Source organism: Papio anubis, chromosome 11 (genome assembly GCF_008728515.1).
Source record: "Papio anubis isolate 15944 chromosome 11, Panubis1.0, whole genome shotgun sequence".
NCBI lineage: Eukaryota > Metazoa > Chordata > Mammalia > Primates > Cercopithecidae > Papio > Papio anubis.
Genome location: NC_044986.1, coordinates 40854159 through 40869306, shown reverse-complemented (window position 1 = coordinate 40869306; position 15148 = coordinate 40854159). Strand labels below are relative to the sequence as shown.

At 36.7% G+C, this 15148-nt stretch overlaps 1 protein-coding gene across 13 annotated transcripts in view; it reads left to right on the top strand.

Moving 5' to 3' along the window:
* The window catches only part of EXOC6 (exocyst complex component 6), a 214284-nt gene that overhangs the window by 153267 nt on the left and 45869 nt on the right, over positions 1–15148 (top strand). For 12 of the 13 annotated variants that reach the window (XM_031652172.1, XM_031652176.1, XM_031652175.1 and 9 more), the window contains one exon: positions 13078–13151. In XM_031652172.1, coding sequence (XP_031508032.1) covers positions 13078–13151 — 74 coding nt within the window. Of the gene's footprint in view, positions 1–13077; positions 13152–14042; positions 14445–15148 lie in introns of those variants that run through there. The other variant, XM_031652174.1, reaches the window with a different exon arrangement.

Genomic DNA, 15148 nt, shown 5'->3' with positions numbered 1-15148 from the left:
AGTCTGTGAAGAGAAAAGGTCTGGATACCATGGGAATCAACTGGAATATGAAGAAGAGGAGAGCCAGGTAGTTCAGATGGGGACTAGAAGCTAAAAGATCATTGAGTTTCTTCACACACCTGTTAATAACATAGACATGCTCACACACTCCTCCATCTTGAAATCCTTTCTATAATAAACCTGCCAAGTAATTGTCCAGCCATTCCTTGAACATCCAATTTGGGAGATTAATTCTATACAATACATCACTCTATCATAATCTCTCACACTGAACTGAAACCACTTTCTCTCTAAATTTCTCTTAATAGACCTAGTTCTACCTTAGGGTTAGAGTCACTACCAGTCTATATTGTGTTTTTGTGCAAATTAGAAAAGGTGTTCTCAGTAAAAAGGAAAAAGCCCTCTAGAGTTGCCCCCTTTATCTGAATTAGAGAAAGTTTACTTATTCCCATCTGGACTTGGCCCCTATCAAGGCACATAGCTTATTAAATAAAACATTAGCTGGGTTTTACTCTCCCCTTCCCATTTTTCTCCTTAGTTGGGCACCTGTGTATAGCAAGCAGCCTGACACCTATATCTGAAGTTTGGCTTAGGGTCACACAGGAAAAAACAAATCCTTATCCACAAGCCAGTTACATGAAAACTGCTCTTATAGCTCTCTGAATCTTCTGAAGGCCAGACATCAATAATTCCGTATTCTTCTTATGTGATATAGTTTCAGATCCAAAAATCTTCTCTGATCAAAGTGGTTTAACTATCTTCTCTTTCATATCTGATACCCAGATTAAATATAGAGATAGGTGTACAGAACAAGTATAATTATGTAGCTTTGCTATCAAATACATTGTTTCATATTCTATAATTGATTAATAAAGCCAAAACTGTTAAACCTTTTTCAGTAGCTAGAGTATACTTCCAAATCATTGAAGCTACAGGATTCTATAATCTCTCTGTATTTTCCCCTCTTTTTTGGTGATTGCTAAACTCTGTTTTTCTTATCCTATATATGTATGGTTGGTTTTTATTTTAGGATTTTAAGGTTATCCCTAATAAATGTTGAGATGTGTTCCGTAACTAGCCTATTGAGATCTTTTTATATCAAAAGTTAGTATCTGTGGATTTGTAATCATTCTTTCTACATATTTAACAAAGTCATTAGCAAAATATTGAACAAAACCTGTTATTCGTATCCTTAGATACAGAACGTCAATATCCTGAGATACAGTGCATCATCAAAATGTGGTCCCCAAATGAGCAGCAATAGCGTCACGTGGGAACTTGTTAGAAATGCAAATTCTTGGGCCCCACCTGCTGAATTGGGAACTCTGGGGATGGGGCCCAGCAGTTTGCTTGAATAGACCCTCCAGTTGATTCTATTGCATGATAAAGTTTGAGAACCACTGTATTACAGGGACCTCTCCTTTGTATCTATTTAGGTCAATTATTCAGAACCTTATGGGTATCTTAAGATTTCTCAGCCAGTAGCTAATCCCCCGATTGAATCCAACTCGCAGTTTGGCATCTTGCTCCATGTTATGAGCAGCTTCTGTCAGAAGCCTTGCTAGCATAAAGAGCTAATAATGGCCATTTAATTTTCCTTACCTACCAGTCTGATTACCCTTTCAAAGAAGAAAATGACATTACTCAGATTTGTCATAAATCCATATTGACTTATAGTGATCACTTTCTTTTGAAGACTCTCAGAAATCTTTACTTAATAGCCTGTGATTGGTTCTCAGGATTAACATAAAATCCTGCTAGTCTGTGATATGCTAGCAAGAGAGCCATAGTCCAAGAAGTCCAGTAGCAGGGATCAGGTACTCAGATTGGAAGTCATGAGCCACCAAAGAAATGCTGGGCAACTCAGAAAAGGTGCTTAAATCATAAAATGTAAGCAACAGGAAGTGAGTTTCACTTACAAGATTGAAATATAAGCACCAACAATGACCGTTATTCTGTGCTAGATTTTCTTTTTATTTGATTTAATTAGAATGCAAATGTTTGTTTTCCCATTCTTGTTACTCTGTGAAAAACATCATACATGTATTTCCTCAGCCTCAGAATGTCAATCTGCAGGTAGAAACAAATAGCACATCTAGATGTAGTGGGGGAGGTGGAAGGGTGGAAATAATTCAGTTACTGACAAATTATTCTGTACCATCATTCAGCCATGTACTTTTTGTTTTTGTTTTTGTTTTTTTTTTCTGGTGATGAAGAAGAATTAGCATTGACCCATCTGTGTGCTCACTTGTTTTTTGAAACAATGTGTTGATGCTTTTTTTTTTTTTTTTTTGGTATTCCTTGTGACAAGTGACACACATACCAGTGAGGTAAATCAGCTTGAGCTAAAATTTCAGTCTGTAATTACGAAACAGAACTTTTTCCCCTGTTAAGTCAACTGCTTTATAGGAAGATTCATTTGTGCAAATGTTTAATGAGAACCTATTATATGTTTGTTATATACTGGGAAATCAAAGATAAATCAAACTTCAAAGATTTCATAGTCTGGCTGGGTAGGAGACAGATACATAACTGTAATAGAGCATAATTAATTATTTATAGAATATGTATTTTGTGTAGAGAGGGGGCAATTAATTCTGTATGCCATGGGATTGAGAAGATTGACTATAACAGAAGTAAAATTTGAGCTGGGTCTTAAGGAATGGATAAGATTTCACCAAAAGCAGGGAAGGGCATTCTGAACAGAGGTAATGAGATAGGCAAAAGCACTGTGATGAAACAATGTTTAGGGAATCTTCAAACAATCATATGTTGATGGACTACAAAATGGAGCTTTTTAATTAGGACCATGACACAATTAAATCTGTGTCACAGAATGTTAACTCTTTTGTCATTTGGAAATTTGTACTGGAATGAGGGAGAGACTGAAAGCAGGAAGACCTATTAAAAGACTATTGAACTCTTTCATGTGAAATATAAAAAGAGCTTAACCTTGGCCAGTGGGAATGAAGAGTATGGATTCCAGGCATTTTGGAGGAGGGAATACATAAAAAGAGTGAGTGAGTAAAGGTATGATTTGATACGATTTAACCATCCAGGATAGATAGTTTAATTAAATTCAACATAGAAGATTTGAAATTGCAGGTACCTTACACAGTGCTATGCTCATAATAAAAGGTCTACAGATGTTTATTTATTGAATAAATGAACAAAATAACAAATCAGGAACTCTCTGTAACCAACACTGGTCTCTTCTAGAGTTCTACCTTTGTTGTCAGAAAGTTAAGACCCAGATGATATTGCCGTATTTCAACTCAAGATCATTTAACTCCTTGATCTAAACAAAACTGATCATTATTTCTTTCATAAAAATTCTTCACATATTTGATGACTGAAGAATGACCTTTTAACTTTATCTTTTCTGAGCTATGTAGTTATTTTTTAAAATGTTTCCTTGTAGGATATTTTCACATGCCTTTTTGTAAATTTTCTTTGGATCTTTTCCTGTTTTTCTACTTTTTTAACCTATACTTGGTGAAAGTGGATACAATGTCTAAGTTCAGGAATATAGAATTATATGAACTTATATAGAACTTTTCTTTTTTTAAGTGCTTTCAGATCAGTCTTAAGATGGTCTGAGTACATGTCAGGAAGTTGAGACCTTGCTTCCAGTCCTGGCTCTGCCTCTAACTTGAGCAAGGTGACTTGGACAAACCCTTCATCCATCAAGAGGCCTAAATTTTTCCCGTAACACATGGAATTTGGAATTGATAATTTTTTCAAGATAACATCCTCATTCTAAGATTCAAAGGCAGTTAAATGTTAAGACATTGAAGAGTGTGGGGCTTTGAAGTCATATATTAATTATTTCTTCATATCTATTATGTGCATGGCATTGGGGGAATACAGTGGTAAGCAAAACAGAACAGAAAAGGTCTTTACCCTCTTGGAGTTTAAGTCCAGTGGGGAAACAGTCATTAAATAACTTCGTTAGTGAATGTGACTATAAATTGTTAAACTTTGTAAAAGGATACGGTATGAGAATACTAGGTAGGATTTATGTGTGAATGTAGAGGTTAACTTTTGGTTAATTTGACCATAACCATAATACTAGTATAACTGCATGTTTGGAGACAGTCAGGAAGATACCCAGGAATACATACTTGGAAATTGCAAAAATAGCTCACTCTGAAAGCTACATTGAACCTTTGATCTTAGTATAAATTTTGTGTAAGTTCAAGATAAATGTCTTCTTATTTGGAGGAGCATTTGCCAAGGTATGAGAATGATATTCTGAATCAGTGTATGTACTTTGTTTTATATTTATTAAATACTTATTATATATTCGGTGCCAATATAGGTACCTTATAGATATAACCATATAGAAGAAAAGACTAATATGTTTTCTAGACAAGTTCTTACAAAGGTATCGCAGAAATTCTTCATATTACTAACAAAATGCAGACTGTTTCCAAAGCATCAGGCAATCAGAAAGATTCTGTTTTATATTTTAAGAATCCAGAGTAGGTCTAGAATATACTTTTTAATTCATTCTACCCAAATATCTAAGTTAGGTTATCAGATCCTAAGGGTTTAACATCTGAAATCTGTAGGTATTAGAAAAGGCATTAGAATAGCTCCAGTTTAAAGAGTGCTGGCACTATTTCAGTGGTGAGTTATTGAGGAGTAGGTAAGTTTCTTAATGTGAAACCCTTGGTCTTTCTTCATTTTTGGATAAAAACTTAACCTGCTGGGAACGATGGCTCATGCCTGTCATCCCAACACTTTGGGAGGTCAAGACTGGAGAATTGCTTGAGCCCAGGGGTTCGAGACCAGCCTGGACAAAATAGGGAGATTTCATCTCTGCAAAAAAAATTAAAAATTAGTCAGATGTGATGGTGCACACATGTAGTCCCAGCCACTCAGGAGGCTGAAGTGGGAGAATTGCTTGAGCCTGGAAGGTCAAGGCTGCAGTGAGCCATGATCATGCCACTGTACTCCAGCCTGAGTGACAGAGTGAGACTCTGTCTCAAAAACAAAACAAAACAAAACAAGAAAGCTTAACTAAAAAAAAAAAAAAAAAAAAAAAAAAAAAGAATGCTGTTTATAGAGTTTTAGTGGCTATGACCTCTAATGGTAGCCTTGAAAAAGGCCTGTGCCCCATGATAAAAGTATTAAGGCCAAATCATTTGGATGGTAAGAGAAGAATATTTCAGTGCCTTTTTAAAAAGTAAGCTGGATGCTGTTACACTGTTTGGATACCTGAATTTGTTCCTGGTTTGGATACCTGAATTTGATACCTAAGCTATCTGATGAAGGATACTTTGCCCAGGTTTAATTCCAAGAAATGGAGAAAACTAGATATTACTCTATATAAAAATGAGGTGATGAAGGTAGAGTAACAATTGGTCCTTGAGGTTTTCATCCCACTGTCGCTAACCGCTTATAACAGAAAATATATCTAAAAGCCAAGAATCCTAACTCTCCTAATTCCCAGGCATAAGTTATTCACTACCAGAAAAACCACTAGATGGTGCTCTTAGTCATTCCTTCTAATGACACAGCTGGTCCACACGGGGTGCTTTGCCTAATAACAAAGTTTGTTAAACAAAACTTGAGTTCTTACTAGCTACTTTAATCTTAAGATGTAGATAGAAATGGAATTACAAGAAGTGTCTTCAAATAGAATGAATATTGGCCTTCATATTCAGCCATCTATTTAGTTACAGAATTATTCCATTTTATATGCACCTGTGTGGTCATTTGCAAGCAAGGTCTTAAAACTGTAGCCTAACCTCCTTACCCTTTCTTTCAATCTTTTGTGAAGCTTCTGGTGTATTCACTCTTATGATCCATGGGCCCTTTTTCTCCCCCACCCCCTTTACCCCCTGACAATTCTACCTACCTTGTATGGATGTTTTCTATATCTACATTGTAAACAGTCTACATTCTCTGCCTGATGATAAAGATAACTGTCTGCCTAGAACAAGATTTTTCAAGGACTTCTGAGTTTAATTCCCTCTGAGTTTAATTTCAGAGTAGGTTTTATATTTTCTAGTCAGGATAAATATTTATGGCCTGACCTCTTCGCAATTTTCCTTCCCCGCTCGTACCAAACCCTTTACATTTTTCTTAGATCCTGAGAGGAAGGGCCTGTTTTCCTACTTAAAAAAATTTTTTTGTTATATATACAAATAATTCATGTTTTGCCTACAGATATTCTTTGTTCTCTTAAAACTTCATAGATTGCTAGCTGGGCGGAATGGCTCACACCTGTAATCCCAGCACTTTGGGAGGCCAAGGTGGGTGGGTCACCTGAGGTCAGGAGTTCGAGACCAGCCTGGCCAACATGACGAAACCCCGTCTCTATTAAAAATACAAAAAAATTAGCCGGTTGTGGTGGCACATACCTGTAATCCCAGCTACTCAGGAGGCTGAGGCAGGAGAATTGCTTGAACCCAGGAGATGGAGGTTGCATTGAGCCGAGATCATACCCCACTGCACTCCAGGCTGGGCAACAGAGCAAGACTCCATCTCAAAAAAAAAAAAAAAAAAAAAAAAAACCCAAAAAAACAGGAAAAACAACTTCATAGATTGCCAATTTGGAAGATACTTTTGTTATAATCACAGCTTACCCTGCATACATTATTTTTTGTTTCCACTTTCATCTAAATTGATTCAAACTAGTCTTCTTCCAAGTTAGGCTGATATAGCAGTTTTATTCTATTGTTATAATATACCTTCCCAATAAGATCAGATACCTCCTTCTCTAATCTAAGAATATTTGAAAACTTGGAATCAGGCCGGGTGCGGTGGCTAATGCATGTAATTCAGCACTTTGAGAGGCCAAGGTGGGCAGATCACCTGAGGTAAGGAGTTTGACACTAACCTGGGCAACATGGCAAAACTCCTTCTCTACTAAAAATACAAAATTAGCAGGGCCTGGTGGCGTATGCCTGTAATCAAAGCTACTCAGGAGGCTGAGGCAGGAGAATCTCGCTTGAACCTGGGAGGTGGGGGTTGCAGTGAGTCGAAATTGTGCCATTGCACTCCAGCCTGGTCAACAGAGTGAGACTCCGTCTCAAAAAATAATAATAATAATAAAGAAAACTTGAAATCATTTATTATCATTACAGAAAATAAGAGGAAATGAATATCCTGAAGTTATTTTGTTTATTAAAAAGGAAATAGCCAAATTGGAGGCATTAAGAGAAAAAAACAAAGATTTGGAATCTCTTAAAAAAGAAAACTTTATAGAATCTGGAAATGATTTTTACGTATCTTATTGGGTAACCAGGATCAATGTTTTTTAAAAATACCCTTAAAGGCATGGCTAAATGACAAAAACAAAGACACCATAATAGGAGGGAAGTGGGTGTTATTGTTTTTAAAATTTTAACGATAGTCCAAGGGAGGAGAATTAGGAATCCCCAAAATATGACAAATTATATACAAAATGAGAATCTGGATGAGCCAAAAAGTAATTTGATGATAGTACTTCAAGAGATTTCAAAAATTAGTCATCAATTCTTTAAAAATTTAAAAGATTAAAATTGACCCCATGAATTATTGGGACCATAGACAATATTAGCAGAAATGATTTATATTGCTATTTATTCATTCAACACACATTTATTGACTATTTCCTAGGTGACAGGCATCATGTATGTAACTCCTTCCCAGGAACTTCTTGTTTAGTGGAAGAGCTTATGATTTAGTTTTTGTTGAAGAAACTATTAGGAGTATTCTCACCCACCCTTAATTACTTTTATAAATACACTGAGTGTATACAGTTATGTTCTTGATTTGCACTGTTAAATAAACACATATGGCTAGGAAATTTAAATTAAGCTGGATGCAGTGCCTCATACCTGTAATCTCAGCACTTTGAGAGGCCAAGACAAGAGGATTGCTTGAGGCCAGGAGTTTGAGACTGGCCTAGGCAACATAGTCCCCCTGTCTCTACAAAAAATTAAAAAACCAGACATGATGGCACCTGTAGTCCCAGATACTCAGGAGGCTGACACGGGAGGATTGCTTGAGCACAGGAGGTTGAGGGAGGCTGCAGTGAGCTGTGATGGCACCATGACCCTCCAGTCTGGGCAACAGAGTGAGACCCTGTCTCAAAAAAAATTAAATAAAACCAAAAATTAAGTTTAGCATGGACATTACATTTCATTATTGCAGAATGTTCTCTTGGACAGCATCATTCTAAATCTAATCAACAAGCTAGATAATATATCAGTATCCAATACTGGGTGGCATTCCCTTAGCATTTATTTATTTATGGTTCTGTTTTTCTTCATTGATTTAAGAAACTTTCATTGAATACTCATTATGAGTCAGGCATTGAGCTAGGTGATAAGAGTGTAGAAGTGAAAGTACTGTCCCTGCTCTCAGGGAGTTCATGGTTTAATGGGAAGACCCAGACAGATAAACAGTTACAAGGCAGCCAAGTGAGTGCTGAAGTTAAGCTGTGCACAGAAAGTTGCGGTGAGAACACGCAGAAAGAACATAACCCAACCTGCAGGGATAATGGAAGTCTTCCCAAGGAAGACAATGATTGAAGGATAAATAAGAGTTTGCCCAGATGGAAAATAAGAAGAGGAAGGATGCTCTAGGCAGAGGGATCAAAGCATCATGGAAAGAGAGTGGTATATGCACGGAAGTACAGGTAGTTTGGTGTGGTATAGAAACTGAGGTGCCCCTAGGGAAATGATGAGATGAGGCTGGCAGATAGACAAAGGCTAGATTGCAAAGGACCTTAGCCTTATTTTATTTTAAGATGATGAGAAACTACTGAAGGATGTTAAACTGTGAAGTGGCACAAGTTACATCTACGTAAATCTTACTGGGATAAGTGGATGGAGAGGTTGCACCAGAAGCAGGGAGGTCAGATAGGGTGTGTTTTAGTAATCCAAGCAAGAAATGATATTAGTTTGTACTAAGGTAGAAACAAATTCAGTCTCGAGATATTTTGAGAAGTAGAAACAAAAGGATTGACTGCATTTGATTTTTAAAGAAATAAAGGGAAAAATACGAAGCTGTGAATCAATAGCATATCGTTACGAATGTCCTCTGTGCCAGATGATTATCAGGTCACTAAATTGCCTTCTACCCCTAAAAATTTTTGAGAAAAAGCCCTGAGTGTTATAATCTAGTGAATTTCACTTCCCTATTGGTTAGATTCTTATGAGAGATGTGATAAAAGATGAGAGACTGAATACTTAATCAGATTCTGGATTAATGGAGTAAATGCCAGGAAATCTGAATTAGTTGTGTAATCCTGGGCAAGTCACTTTCCTTTTAATTTTTTCTGCCCTATAAAATGAAGGACCCAGCTGGGCGCAGTGGCTCACGCCTGTAATCACAGCACTTTGGAAGGCCGAGGCGAATCACTTGAGGTCAGAAGTTGGAGACCAGCCTGGCCAACATGGTGAAACCCTGTCTCTACTAAAAATACAAAAATTAGCCAGGCGCGGTGGTGTACATCTGTAATCCCAGCTACTTGGGAGGCTGAGGCACGAGAAACGCTTGAACCTGGGAGAAGGAGGTTGTAGCGAGCCAAGATCGCGCCACTGCACTCCAGCCTGGGTGACAGAGCAAGACTCCATCTCAAAAAATTAAAAAGTCTCAGCAACTTTTAAACTGAGTCCTTAGGGGACTGTTGGACGTGTTTCAAAGAGGTTGTCTCTTTCAGTTGCAAGATTTTATGATCCATCATCTGCATGCCCTATTTACTAACATAAGTTATTGTGATGCTCAGAGCAGATGGTGTGTGAGAAAGTGCTTAGTAAACTATAAAGTGCTATATAAATTTATAGTACCTTTAATTTTGACATTGAGCTCTTTGGTTTACTGCCAAGCCATTGGGTCTTAAACTGTAGTATCTTAAACCTAGGGAAAAGAAAAATTATTTTAAGATTATTTTTAATGTAGAAAAATTCTGAGCATTAAATAGATAATAACTATATGTCTAAATGAAATTGAGCTTATTCTTGTGCCTGATAAAATGAGTCTCTCTGCATCATAGGAAGTCTTTATTTATGAGTGTGTGTGTGTCTATCCATGGTGGTGGTAGAAGCTATGGTAACATTTACAGCCTTGGTTGAGAACCACTAGGGATTTATGGTAAACGGTTACAGACAGTAGCCTGAGACTGTGGAAAAAAAAAAAAAAAAAGGCCAATAAAATGCTGGATGGTCTTGAGTTTTTTTTTTTTTTTTTTTTTTTTTTTTTTTTTTTAAAGACAAGATCTCACTTTGTCACCCAACCTGGAGTGCAGTGGTACGATCATGGCTCACTGCAGCCTCAACCTCCTGGGCTCAAGTGATCCTCCTGCCCCAGCCTCCCCAGTAGGTGGAACTACTACAGGTGCATACCACCATGCCTGGCTAATTTTAATTTTTTTTTTTTTTTTAGAGATGGGGTCTTGCCATGTTTCCCAGGCTGGTCTTAAACTCCTGCTTCGAGCCGTCCTCCAACCTTGGCCTCCCAAAATGCTAGGATTTATAGGCATGAGCCACCATGCCCAGCCAAAAAAAGTATTTTTTTGAAGTTAGAAAACACCTTTACTTTTAACACCTTTTATGATTATAATATAAACGGCTAACATAAAATAATAATATATTTTACAATGTAATATAAAAGGTATTATAATTTTGCTTATCGTTTTTCAGTTAAGATGTAATGATACTAGAGAAAGGCAGCTTGGCTACCTAGGGCGTAGTAGCAGGTAACGGCAATACCACTATATGAAAGTATACCACTTTTCATTGTATAAAAAGACAGTGATATGAATAAATTGTACTAAATACTGAAAAATGTGGCTAGATTTGGTCACTAAATTTTGGTTTTCTAGAAAAAAGGGGTCTGAGAATGGTGAATTTAGTCACTTATCTAATGACCATAACCTAGCAGAGAACCAAGAACAAAGGGAGAAAAGTGGTGCATCTCTGAGTAACCAAAAGGTTACTCATTCTCTAAAGGTATATACGCTCCAAGGTATGTATATAACACCTATTAACCTTACTAGTAGGAGAGGCCCTTGCTTAGCTTGTGTTTGCTCTTACTTTAGACATAATTCTAGTAATTGATTAGCTGGCTTACCCGCTCAAGAAGAGTAAAGATAAAATTAATAAGAGAGATGAGGGAGTGAGTAGGGAGTAAGAATTCATGTTAAAACTACCAGGGAGGAGAAGGCAGAAAAATTAGAAAAGCTAGACATGAGAACTCAAATAGCACAACTTTTTAATAGAACAAAAAAAAAGCTCTAACTTCCATAACAACCCCTGGGAATTTTACTTTATAGAACAAAATGTATTCTTAATGATGACCCACAGGATTAATGATACATTTTAGAATTTTGTAAAAAATGCTTAAGATTTAAAAAAAATTCTGATGCTTAAAGCAAAAATTATACGACAGCAACAGAAACTTATTTTGAACTCAACATTCCCCAGAGATGCCAGATAAATTAAGCTGTGCAAATTTTCATATATTTATTGTTTCTAATTGTTGATTTTGAGCCTTTCTAAACTATATTTCACACAGAATACACAAAATTTAAGAATTGCTTTTGTTATCCCAAGAACTATATAGGCTGAAATTTAAATAGCTTCCAAAATTCTAGCTCAGATAAATTCACAAATGGAACGTCTATAATGTTCTCTTAAAAAATTAGACTCTCCAGCACTTTGGGAGGCCAAGACAAAGGTATTGCTTTATTTAGGCCAGGAGTTCAAGCCCAGCCTGTGCCACATGGCAATAACCTATCTCTACAAAAAAAAAAAAAAAAATTGCATTAGCCGAGTGTGGAGATGCATGCCTGTAGTCCCAGCTACTTGGGAGGCTGATTGCTTGAGCCCAGGAGTTCGAGGTTGCAGTGAGTTGTAATCATGCCACTGCAGCCTGGGTGACAGATCGAGACCCTGTCTCTTAAAAAAAAAAAAAAAAAAAAAAAGAAGAAGAAAAGAAAATCAGAATATTAATGGAGTGGGAAAATGATTACAGGCATTCTTACCAGAGAAGCTTGCATGTAAAATGACAGGGTCTTTTTTATGAGCCAAGTCTTTTAAGTTTTTAAAATAACTAATATTGGAATTGTCTTTAATTTAATTAAATAAGCTATGTTAGTAGTATTAAAAATTTTGAGCCACAAAAAATTATTGAAGGAATCTGTGGAAATTTTAAAAATTCTTGTTGAGATATTTTTTAGTTGAGGCATGAATCTTTTATAAAAAAAATTACTGGCCAGGCACAGTGGCTCACACCTGTAATCCTAGCACTTTGGGAGGCCGAGGCAGGTAGATTGCCTGAGCTCAGGAGTTCGAGACCAGCCTGGGCAACATGGTGAAACCCCATCTCTACTGCAATACAAAAAAAATTAGCCGGCCGTGGCGGAACGCACCTGTAGTCCCAGCTACTCGGGAGGCTGAGATAGGAGAATCACTTGAACCTGGGAGTCAAGAGGTTGCAATGAGCCGAGATGGTGCCACTGCACTCCAGCCTGGGCGACAGAACGAGACTCCATCTCAAAAAAATAAATAAATAAAAATTTGTAAAAGGCATGAACAGGCATTCCTGCATCATCCTGATTTTTCTACTTAGAACATTTTACCTATTGTCTGCATGTAAAGTTGGCTTCTTACCTTGTTGTCTGCCTTTTATTGCTATTAGCTAGAGGTGGGATTTTTTAATAGCTCCTATTCTGTAGCAAAGCAAATGTTTCAAAATATGTTGACAGCCATGGAATTGATATAATTTTTAAATGCTTCTACAATCATTCACCTAAGGCTAAAAAGAGTCAGAAAGCTTTACTTGATTGAAGTACGTTAATATTAAATTTTAGTAAGAAAACCCTCCTAAATGTATTGTGATTAGGATTAAAATGATTACATGGCAGATTCGAAATTTAAAATTATTAAAACACTTGAGGTAGTGGATGTGGAGAACTTTCTCAGTAGCGGAAATTGAAGGTTATAAATAATATTCATTTGAACTGATTATGTGTAAATATTATAATGCATTTATAATGAGTAGAAATTAATTTATCAGTTAAACTCTTGTATATTTTGCAATCTCATTTTTATTCTCGTTTTTTCTTTCTTTTAATAGTGTTTGCCAGCTCTGAACCTGTGCCAGGATTCCAGGGGGATACCCTGCAGCTAGCATTCATTGACCTCAGACAAGTAAGATGTAATAATGTACTTCCCATTTGTTGCCCTCTAACTCTTGCCCTCGCCTCACTTTTTTTTTCTTAATGCTACAGGAATGCCTGTTTGCCTTGAAACAACCTATCTTAAGAAAAATGCTTCCTTGATAACTATGTATTTGACACTTCTCTTTGAACCTGTAATGCATTCAGTACCTCAACTTCATAGAGCATTCTCATCAGTGAATATTTAATTTATTTAATAGTTATTACCTGCTAAGCACATTACTAAATCATAACTTTGTAGCTTGGTTTAATGACACTTGATGTTCAGATTATTTCTTAATAATCTTGTCATATATGAAAATTGGTGGTATTAACATTAATTTCAGGACCCAAGTTAAATGTAAATTCTTACAACCTAGAAAGTAACCCCTTGCATACAATTTTTTCAGTGGTAAAGAATGCTATTTTTATAAATTTTCTGTTGGTCCCAGAAAGAAGGATAAAATACGTTTTAAAAATGTAATGAGATATTTACACAGTTCTTTTCTGGCCACAATACTCTAAGTGTAGTAACAAATATGATCATTTAAAAAATCTATTCATTTTGCTACTCTGACATCTCTATTGTCGTTTTATTTATTTCTTCCCTTTTTCCACCTCTTTATTTTTTTTATTCTTTTCCTCCTCTTTTCTCTTCCCCCTTTTGTTTTTTTTAATTCCTATTATTAAGTAGCTTAAGAAAGCTGGGGAGTCAAGTCACAAGGGAGTTGTAGTAGGAAAGGAGGATCCAAGTTAGAGGGCTCAGGAGTGCTAGAATAGACAGTAGGAGTGACTGTGGCCTTTGCAAGAAGAGCCATATGGAGATTGAATTAAAACAAAGCCACTATGGTATCAGTCTATTAATAGTTCCCATTCCCTTTAGGGGATAGAGATGAGGCTTCATCATTGGTACGAACAGACTCTACCACAGTGATGTTCGGAGCAGGACCACTTTGAGCAGTTAAGAAACTCTGACTTCAGTAAATGTTTGAGAATATAGATAATTCCAACCCATTGTTTCCTAAATACTTACTATTATATATTCATTATTTGCAGAGGAAAGATGTGTTTGAAATAAATATAAAACTGTATAAGAAATAGTTTTATCCTGATGGAGCTTAAACATACTTTAGAGAAGCAAAACATATACTGGTTAGGAATCCTTATAAGACAATGAGTTGCCGGCTGGGCGCTCTCATTGTCTCAGTGACTCACACCTGTTATCCCAGCACTTTGGGAGGCCAAGGCAGGTGGATCACAAGGTCAGGAGATCAAGATCATCTTGGCTAACACTTTGAAACCCCGTCTCTACTAAAAATACAAAAAATTAGCCAAGCATGGTGGCACGCACCTGTAGTCCCAGCTACTGGGGAGGCTGAGGCAGGAGAATCGCTTGAACACGGCAGGTGGAGTTTGCAGTGAGCCGAGATCGTGCCACTGCACTCCAGCCTGGGCAACAGAGCGAGATTCCGTCTCAAAAAAGAAAGATAAGTCATGTGGAAATAATTGGTATATCTTCAAGTCAGGTTTAGAAGGAGACTTAAAAAGCAATTCTTATCTCCAAATTATGTCTGTAAAGTATGGTACATATAAAATACATTCATATTTACTTCTGTTTGCAATCAGTGCTCAGATATTATGTCAAACAAGGAACACTGTTATAGGTGACCTAGATCTATAGATGATTAACCTTGCTGAGTTGGGAAAGATAGTAGAAGAAGAAGATGGTCTTTGTTAGGTCATTTAACTCTTTAAAAAGCTGCCTTCTCTTTATCAAAGAATAAAAAAAATTTTGTGTTTTGAAATCTTTATCACTGGCTAAGTAAATGACTGTTATTTTAAGTCACCTGTGATCCTGTATTTGTTTGTTTGTTTATTTATGAGACAGAGTCTCACTCTGTTGCCCAGGCTGGAGTGCAGTGGCATGGTCTCACCTCACTGCAACTGTGCCTCCAGGGTTCAAGCAATTCTCCTGCTTTAGCCTCCCGA